Source organism: Cynocephalus volans, chromosome 8 (genome assembly GCF_027409185.1).
Source record: "Cynocephalus volans isolate mCynVol1 chromosome 8, mCynVol1.pri, whole genome shotgun sequence".
In the NCBI taxonomy this organism is placed as follows: Eukaryota; Metazoa; Chordata; class Mammalia; order Dermoptera; family Cynocephalidae; genus Cynocephalus; species Cynocephalus volans.
Genome location: NC_084467.1, coordinates 87154670 through 87165139, shown reverse-complemented (window position 1 = coordinate 87165139; position 10470 = coordinate 87154670). Strand labels below are relative to the sequence as shown.

General features: G+C 41.9%; 1 protein-coding gene across 1 annotated transcript in view; it reads left to right on the top strand.

Moving 5' to 3' along the window:
• Nucleotides 1-4038: 4038 nt before the first annotated feature.
• The window catches only part of PLPPR5 (phospholipid phosphatase related 5), a 95886-nt gene continuing 89454 nt past the window's right edge, over nt 4039-10470 (top strand). Inside the window, exon 1 of the mRNA XM_063105800.1 lies at nt 4039-4275. Within this exon, the coding sequence (XP_062961870.1) occupies nt 4039-4275 (237 nt within the window). The remainder of the gene's footprint in view (nt 4276-10470) is intronic.

The window sequence follows — 10470 nt, the reverse complement described above, 5'->3', positions numbered from 1 at the left end:
TTCTTTTGGAGAGGCTTTCCTAGTTTGTCTTATGAAAAACCTTCTGAATCCTTATATTCCACTATCTCAGCTATGCATTGAAGGTAATGTTATTTTTCTCTGTTTTTGTACCTGGAATGAGAAAATGTCAGGAAAATGGCTGAGCTTACATATTAGTTACCTGACACACATGGAAACCAACATTTAACATTCTGTTTCTTTTTTGGAAATGCTCAGGTATCTCTTTGCCAAAAAGCATTCTGTCTATAAACAAAATGAAGGCCTAGTCTTTGGCCCTCAGCAAAGAAGCTCAGTCTGGCTCTCTCAATAATAACAGATTTTTAAAATATAGAACCCAATTGGTAATAATCTTGAGGAGCCAGGTACAGATCTTCCATACCTTTCTAGCAGGCACCTTAGGTTTTTAAAGTTAAATAGGAAGAATATATTCACTTATCTAGCCATCCACAAATATTCAATATTTGCCTACCCAAAGACTATTTAGTTGGTTCTTGCACTTGCTACCAACATAAAGGTCTCCTCCACTTCAACTTTTTGAGCATCTGACTTCTGTCTGTGGAAGAGTAGTTATAAACCTTATGGACAAGGACTGTATCTTCCCGTGCTGGTCCAGCACCTAACTAGTTCTTACTACAGAATATAGTAGATACTAGAATTGGTAAATGATTCCCCAAAATCTCTCTCAGTATTTATGATGCTTTGTGTTTTATGGTAGAGAAACATGGTGGGAGTGGGAGACGATGTTAAGTCATGCACATCTAAGTATATTATGAATTACTGGAACTTGAAAAATAAAAGAGTTATCCACCTTGGTAGGAGCTGAGATGGGGAGACTTTGAAAGACAGGGAAGTGTTTCGTTAAGAAAGATTGACTGCTATGATACATTTGAAAGCACAATGATGTGTTAAGAATTAAATTAACTTAATAATTTAGGCAGTATTTCAAAGGATTAAATATTAGTAGTGCTGTTTTTCACTAGAAAGAGTCAGAAACTAAAATAAAAATTGAGGAAGGATTCCAAAGGATTCTTTGTTGTTGTAAAGATGTATTTTGGAAAAGAATTAGTTTAAATAATTCAATAGAAAATAAAGCGAAGAAACACTAAATAAGTACCTTCTTTGAGCCAGGTACTTTACATATTCTCATTTCATAGCCAAAATAAGCTCAGAGGTAAAAAAATATTTGTGCATTTTGCCTCCAAAGACGCGTAGGAAGGTAAAGTAACCAGCACAAGGGCACATAACTCATGCTCTTTCATCCACTTAGAACCATTTCTGTGACTATCCATTCTGCTTAAATATTCATGGAAGGTGAATTTAATGTCGGTATCCTTATAACATGAGTTAAGATTCAATGTTAACTTTGAATTTTAGCATTGGATGGTTAGTCAACCATGAATCAATCAGCAATGCTTTTTGACTATCTAAAATGGACAAATAATGGGAATATTAGAATTCTGAAGGAAACTAGTATCTTATTCCTGAGGTGGATAGCATCTGAAGAAAATAAAATGTGCACAGATCTATAACAAAATGTGCATACCTACAGAAATATGGGTACAACCAGAATCATTTTGTCAGCAATAAAATGGGAAGGAAGGGACAGGTGATGGGTTTTTGGAATGACCTGAGTTACTTAAGGTGGCTTAGTTACATTTACATCTAGAAATTAAACTTTACAGAATTTCAGCTATGTATATGACATAATGAATGGAGCATCATTTAATCTTTACATTAACCTAATAAAGTAGGTACTAGTATTATCTTAGTTTGGCTGGTGATTAAAATAGGCAGAAAGAAGTCAAGTGTTTTGCCCAAGTTTCTGGAGCTGGCATTTGTACTAATGCAGTACCAGAGTCCCTGCTCTAACACTGACCTTACACCCTCTATGTCAGTGTGACCATCTAAGAATGTGGGCAATGTTTATCCGGAGACATAAAGATTGTGATTCCCTAACTCTTGACAAATTTTATGTGAAAACACTTCCCCGTTATTCTTAGAGGAGTAAGTTCATTAACTTATTCAACAAACATTTACTGAATGCCTACTATGTACCACATAGTGCTTCATGCTGGGGCAAGAGCAGTGAACAGCACAGACAAGGACCCTGCTGTGTTACATACAGTACCAGGCACTCAACACACATTAACAATGCATTACAATGCACTTTAATTTTGAAAATAATGCATGTTTTCATTACCTTGAACAAATGAGATACCCTTAAACACTATTCTTTCAGAAATTCCATTAAGTGGGAAGGTTTGGGGGATTCCTATTTAGAATTAGTGGAGCAGTTTAAACACCCTTACAGTCTTGGAATGATTTTGTGAATGAAACCCTAAACAATGAATCTTTATAGTAGTTACACGTTCATAAAATGGTAAGTCACTGTTGTCCCTTTAGGAACAGTTTACTCTCACTCCCCACGATTGCTTGTTATTCACATCGCTTAGTGTCACCTATCCAGTATCCTCCAAGTAATTAGTTGTTGAGTGATGTTTGTAATAATGTGGAGGGTGAGGTATATATAATACTTATTCTATATTAAAGAAATTTATACTGCCATTGCTATCCCATCCCCAAGCTACCAATCATTTGCCAAACCTAATCGGCTTTTTTAGATTAACAATGTTGTTTCTTCCTAATAGTAAAGGCCCACCTCTAAAAATCATGAAGCTACATCCCATTAAAATGAATTAACATTCTAGAAACCTGTTAAGGTAATTCTCCGTTTTAATGAGAACATTTTCCTTCCCTTGCCTTGTATATGTGCTTCTTTAAGTGCTCACTGGAGTGGAGGGTGTGGACAGTATTGGGCTCCGAGAAGGGCCCTGTTAAAGTCTGCTGCCGAAGGATGCACACAGGGACCCACACGGCAGAGCGGGCGATTCACATGCATGCAGTTCCACAGCTACTTACTCACGCACACGCGTGGACGCCCATGCATGGGTGCATTTTGTATGCATGTGCTGTGAGCCCGCGTTGGTCTCTCTCTCTTTCCCCCTGACTCCTGAATTCAGGGAACAGCGAGATGAGACAAACAGTCCTTTTCCCTTCCCTGGTGACTGGTACAGCTGAGTCCCAAGAATTTGCAATGCCTTGTCTCACAAGCAGCTAATAAAGGGAGACAGAAGACGAGCAGGAGAACGCACGGAACGAGGAGGGGGCCGTTGTTCGAGAGATCTCAGATTTCTTCTTGGGAAGCTACCGAGCTACGCTTTCTGTGTTTTTACATACAAAGCTCCGGGAAGCTGAAGAAAAGGCAAAGAAACCCCGAATCTAAAATCCCGAGATTATTTTTCTAACTGTGTCCAGAAGCCGCCGCTAGGCTTGTGTCCTGCGCGGGGCTGAGGACTCCACGCGACCGCGGGCTGAGGACAGTGGCTGCAACTCGGCGCCGCAGCCGACACTTTGCGCTTTGCTGGGGGTTGCACTCAGAGGAGGCGTCCACGCACCATCTCCCCAGGCGTTGTGCGGCTTCCTTAAACCGCCCAGCTGGTGCCTCGCCTCGGAAGGGACTTTCTAGAACCTCAGCCTCTTCTGCCATCCCTCCCCTTTTTTGTTTTTTTACCCCCAAGAGGAGCTTCTCCAGCTCCACAGCGTCCGCCCTCCGAGGGGTACAGGTGCCGCGTCCCGCCTGCTGCCGCCCCGTCCGCCGACACCGCCTCCTCCGGGCTGGCCTGGGGGCTTGACCCTAAGCTGCTGTCTCGCGAACGGTCTCGTGCCGGGACGCAACGGCCGCTGCCTGTCGCCCGGGACTCCCCGCCTTTGCGCGCGACCCCGCGCCCGGGCGGGCGGTGCTTGCGGCGGGCAGGGGGCGGGCAGGGGAGCGGGGGCTCGTCCGGGGGTAGTCGCCTCCTCTGCAGCCTGCCGGCGCCTCGACACCCGGACCTGCCTCCTCCTCTTCCTCCAGCGGCTCCGTCGCTCCTCCCGCCGCCCCCGCCGCCGCGCCCCCGGTGGCTGCCTCGGCGGACCGGGGAGGGGGCCCGCCGCGTCGAACGCCCGCTCGGCTCGGCCCGGCCCGGCCGGAAGGCTTGCATGCCCCTGCCGCCCGCGGCTCTCACCAGCAGCATGCTCTATTTCCAGATGGTGATCATGGCAGGGACGGTGATGCTGGCATACTACTTCGAGTACACGGACACGTTCACCGTGAACGTGCAGGGCTTCTTCTGCCACGACAGCGCCTACCGCAAGCCCTACCCGGGCCCGGAGGACAGCAGCGCCGTGCCCCCCGTGCTCCTCTACTCGCTGGCCGCCGGGGTCCCCGTGCTCGTGGTAAGCCCGGGCTGCTCGCCCTCGCCGCCCACTCCCTTCTTTCACCCCTCGCCTTGGGGGTGGCGGCCACAGGGAGGGTCGGGGCGCGGCAGCCTTTGCCTTCTAAGTTCCTCCAAGTTGTTGGCAGCCCCTTCCCCAGAGGACATTCTTCTAGGGCGCGTGAGGGGTGGGCGCGAAGGAAGCCCCCAGCTCTCTCCACATGCCACCCCCGCACCTCCTGCGGTGGCTGTGGTGTTGGGTGGCAGGGAGGGAGATGCACGGGAAGGGGGGCTGTAGGAGGTGATGGTGGGGGTCCGGGCTGGGGAGGAGGTGAGCTTGGGGTAAATCTCGACTTCATGCCCTCTGTGGCCTTGCTTCACTGACCACCTCCTCTCCGATTGCGACTGGAAGATGAGCAGCAGCAGGGCGGTGAGAAGGAGAGAGGGGGACAGCGGCTGGGCTGTGAAGGGACTCCTGCTCCCCGAGTCTGGGCGCATATTTCTGTTTTACCACCTCCGACCCTTTCATATGAAAGTGCCAACGGGACTAAGCTGACCAGGGAACACACATCTAAAAAAAATTGAGAATTTCTAAGTGAAGAGGCCTCAGCAGCACTGCTTGGCTGAAAAGCAGGAGCTGTGCCTACATTACAAGAGCATTTCAGATTTATTTAAAGGCCGCTCCACTCCCTGGGCAGCTTAAGTCCTTTTATCTTAAAACCTCACTGAGAATGCCTTCTGGATTTATTGACTGATTGTGAGCGTATGTCTAAACAAATACATGCACACATACGCTTACGTACACACATATACATATGTATTTATTGGGATAATCACATAATAATTTACCTATGTGAATACGATGCAAAGTTATTTGTAGAAGAATTGGTATTTTTCTTTAGAAAACGTGCTATTAATTATGTTCCTTTAATATTGACAAAGAATTGGAGGTTTTCTTTCTTTGATGCTGCTCCCCCCAACAGATAAATAGGAAATTAGAAAATGAAGAGAAAAGAGAAAATGAAGTTTTATTTTCAATAGCTGCATGTGTAAATTGCAATAATGAATGTTAATATCTGTGTATCCATTAGGTTGAGATATTCATCTTTTTTTTTTTTTTAATTTTAGGGGAAATGACTTAATAACTTACAAAAGAATGAAAAGTTCCTAACGCACGAAATAGATTTCTATGAGCAAACCAAGGAACTTCTTGATAACTTCAAAGTCACTTTGATTATCATATGTACTGTGATAGTTGACTTCAAATTCAGGTCTAGCATAATGGTTCGAAATGTGTTAGCCTTGCCCCAGAAAATGCTTTGCTTTGTTTTTTCCTTTATGTACTTTGCTAAAATTTTCTGAAATCCCAAATCCAGCTTCATGTTTGTGTGTCTCTTCTCCATTTGAAAAGCTGACAGAGAAGAAAATTGGTCTGTTGCCCTTTTTACTTTCTGCAGATGCTAGATTTCCAGGCACATGTTTTCTGGGAGACTAAATAGCCAGGAATTTTTCAAGGGTTTTTTTAAAAAAAGAAAAAGACAAAAAGCCTGTCTTTTTCAGGTCATTGATTTGGTCACAACCATAATCAGTAGAGTCTTTAACTCATCCTTTGGTAATTACTATTCTTTCTTATTTAAATGAGATAGCACTTTTCAGATTGTAACCATTTATCCACGGTGGCAGATGACAGAGACAAAAACACACTGGCCCAAAGATTTTGATGATTCTCCACTTAGGGTGAACCTAGGAGGGGGAACAGGAATTAATTATTCACTATTGAGTACCTACACTGTGCTGGGCAATGAATAGTCATAGTTACATGTATTTCTGAGAGCAGCTGTTCCAGGAGATATTATCTCAAACTAACATTTGAGATTCAGATAATAATTACAAATATCTGAAAACAAAAAAATGTGGATATGGTATTTGGATGCCCATAGGGACTGATGCCAAATGCCATGCTACTTCCACTTCCAAAGAGCATGTTCTCAGAAAGAAAATGGGAGATTGTTGATGGGGCAATATGGAGAATATTAATGGATAGATTTTTATTTTTTTACTTTTAAAAATTATTTTTTATTATTTTTATTTATACATATTTATGGGTACAGAGTTGACTATCATTATTCGTGTACAGTACGCGATGATCAAATCAATATTATTAGCATGTTCATCATTACAAAACGTAATTACTTTTTGTGTCCCTTACCCAGTTACTCCCTAACCAGCCCCCCACCCCTTTCCCACCTCTAGTAACTACTGATCTGTTCTCTCCTTTTGAAAGTTCAACATTTTACTGTGGTCCTTCTTTCTTTCTTTGTTTCTTAGCTCCCACTTACGAGTGGAAGATGTGTTGTATTTCTTTTTCTGTGCCTGGCTTATTTCACCTAACATAATTTTCTCCAGGCTCATCTATGTTGCTGAGAATGGCAGAATTTCATTCTTTTTTATGGATGAGTAGTATTCCATGGTGTAAATATACCACATTTTCCTTATCCAGTCATCTGTTGATGGATATTTGGGTTGGTTCCACATCTTGGCTATTGTAAATAGAGCTGCAGTGAACATGCGAGTGCAGGTATCCCTTTGACGTGATGATTTAATGGGTAGATTTTTAAAAGGGAAGATCCAACTTGATCTCGATGTTTTGACTTTCAGTTCTTTATGTTTTGACTTTCAGTTCTTTAGGCACAAAAGAACAAATTTGGGAGTCAGTTTGACTTGGAGCCCAAGTTTGGAGTCTAACAAGTTCGGATTCAGATCCAGAGTAGATATGGCTACTACGTTAAGAGTTGGGAACTCTACTTGCTGTGCAACCCGGAACAATTTATATAAGCTCATTAAGTCTCAATTCCCTAAGTCACAGGATTTTGAATGTTAAATTAGATATAATATACAAATGCCATCTTTGGCCCAAAATTGATACTCTGTAAGAGGTCACTGTATCATTAGCATTATTATTATTAATAAAAGAATAATTCAGTAAATGCTTGTGAAATTCCTGTATTCCACACACTAAATCTGGCAGAGTAGAGATTATAAAGACAACTTCAGAAGTAAACCGTGGTCACTGATCCTAAGGAGTTTACAGCCTAATCTGAGAAATTAGGTAAATGCGCCAAAGATTGTAATATAAATAATGATAAAAGTTATTCATACATATGTATATGTGTATATACATATATATGTATGTATATATCAGAAAGACCTCTGGTGGTTCAGAGGAGGACAAGATCATTTTGGTTTGTAGGATGAGGAAAGACTTCACAGAGAAGATGGTGGCATTAGAGGTGTGTCTAGAGGGAAAGGCTGAAGTAGACTTTGAGTCAGGACCTCACAGAAGCAGCACAGCCCATGGGGGCAGCAAATGTGGACTGTACTCTTGAGAAAGCAATTAGTTTGTCTTGTTTCTAAGACTGGTGTGTGGGGAACATGAGGTGTGCAGCTGAGGATGAAGGCTGGGGTCACATCAGTGAGACCTGGAATGCCAGGCAGGGAGTTTTTCTCAATTTGTTAGGAACTAGGAGGGCAAAGTCTGATGGGTGGTGTTTTAGGACATTTTTTGGGCTGTGGTGTGTATGACTCTTCTATTATCAAAATATCTATATAACTTTAAACTCTTTACCCCCAAGTCTATTTTGTGTTATCTAATATTGTTATTTTAATTATGTTTTTGAAAAAGAAAAAAATGGTAATTTGGGTTTATTTACATAGATAATATAGTCTGTAAATGCTTTTAAAACAGGTACTGTTCAGTGTGATCTGTATAGCATTTGCCAAAGCCCCACAATACAACATTTCCAGATATAAATTTAGTTATTAATCTCTGACTTTCATTGATTAAAAGAACTGGTGATGACCAGAAACCAGAAATGGTTTCTACTACCTAAATTTGGATACAGTGGCCACCAGCAGTTTTTGTTCTTTAGATCTCTGGGCAACACCGATGATTTGAAGGAGATGAAGGTAGACCATCTCTCCTCACAGAATAAAGATAAAGAAAACCAGCACCAACCGTGGTGGTTCCTGAGGCCAAGCAGGGCAGGTTTGAGGGTTAAGGTACATCTTCGTGTTTGTATCAGGAAGGTCCTCTGGGCCCTGAGACTCAGATTTCCGTGATGTAGCTACTGCTGCTGCCCCAAGAATCCCAGCATCATTAAATGTGGTGAAGATAGAAGACAGAAAAGCATCTTACACCCGGATCCCCATCACGTTGGATCAAAGTACCTGAAGCTTTCCTACAGACCTCTTCTCCCTCAAACCTCATCTTGAGTATCCCCTCCTATCCCCTCTCCTGCCGTGTGGTGTAGGAGAAAAGGCACAAACCAGATGTCAGGAAAGTCTGGATTCTTATCACTTCTTATTACCTGTGTAATCTTGGGCAAAATTTTCTTATTCATAAACTGGAGATAAAAAACGCTTACCTTTTGGAGAGTCAGTACTATAGAGGTAAAATCATAGACTCTGGAGTCTGACTGCTTAGGTGTGAAGCCAACATCTGATACTTTCCATCTGTGGGAACTTGAGTCATTCTCTCTATGCCTCAGTTTCTTCGACTGTAAAATGGAGGTATCTGAATAATGGCTTCATAGTGTTATTATGAACATGAAATGGGCTAACATATGTAAATGTCAGAGCTGTGCCCAGCTATATGTGTGTTAACTCCCATTAGGCCTGCCAAAGTTGTGATTATTAATCGGGAAAACCTATTTAGAGCACCTAGCAAAATACCTTTGTTTGCTAGTGGATTCCAAGGCTGATGAAGTATTAGAGGTGGACAGAAGTCACCTAGATCAATCTACTCACCTTCACAAATTGAGGAGTCTGAATAGTAAGAAAAGTAAAACTCAATCACAATTCTGTCCCTAGAATCAAGTGTATGATTCTTACGTTTGACAACTCCTCCATTTCTTCAAGTGAACTAATACTTCTAATATTTGTCGTGCATTTCCTATGCACCAGGCATGGTGTTAGGTACATTTAATGCATTGCTTCATTTAATGCTCACCATGATAGTACCTTCTTCAAAGTTTAAATTTAAAGAAAGCGCTTTCTTTATCAATGAGAAATACGAAGTTTCATTAGATTATATCAGACTTAAGTTATTTAAATTCATTAATGTCACTAATTTTCACAATAAAATTATGAAGGATAGTTGGATGTAAAGAGCATTAATGACCAATCCGGAGTCCCACAATGACAGTGCCAGAGTCATCAAAGCCTGTGTATTTAGTTCTTTTATTATATACCTTTATCTTGACATGTTAACTAGTCTTTAAAGATGTTTAGTCCTAGTGATTTAATACCAAGAGAGACAAAATTTTCTCAAACCTTTTATCTTCAATTTCAATTTTCCTGGTTTGATAGGAAGCTTTGTGTTCCACTGTAGATAATGGTCTCATTGTGTGGTGTAGGAAATTGTTTTATTTCCTGTTAAGCTTAGAAATGTTGTGGAGAAGTGGGTGGCAGCAGAAGGGATTCAGAGATACTTCTGTTGTTCTGATTTGAAGGCATGCGTCTCATCTCTGTAACACACACTGACACAGTGCTGCAGGCACCCACCTTCATGTGGGACCACACTCTGGTTCTAGATTTGCAAACCATGGTGCATGGAGAGGTGAAACTATCTCTGTTTCTAAGCCATGTTTCTTAAAATGGGTCCTAGCATAAGATTTCGAAGTACAACGAATGCATGGAAATCGTGTGTAAAATATTATATGTATGTATGTACATATGAAATTTTTTTAGTAAGGGCCTCTGTGGTTTTATTAGATTATCAAAGATTTTCAAGATCACCTAAAAGTTGAGAACTACTCTTTGGGGGTAGTTTATGGGTCTGTTTAAACTCCTTCTTATTTCTCTTAGGACCTTGCTTTATTTAGATATTCTCATATTCATTCATTTATATCCTCTTTTCCTTTGCCCTTTCCTCCTTTCATTCCTCTTTGTCTTTCTTTTTCCATTTATCCCCTCTCCTTTGCATAGTGATAAGGAGATGGTAATGCTTAGGGGAAAGCATAGACCCAGGAATTAGCTAGCTGTTTCTTCTCCTTCTTTCTCTCTCTCTCCACCTCCTTCCCTTCCCTCTCTCCTTTTCCCTTTCCCTCTTTCCCCCTCTCTCTCCATCTCTCATCATTCGTTATCCATGTGGCTTCTCTGGGCCAGTTACTTCATCTGAAAAATGTTGACTTATTCCTTCCCACCTTTCAGAGCTGTT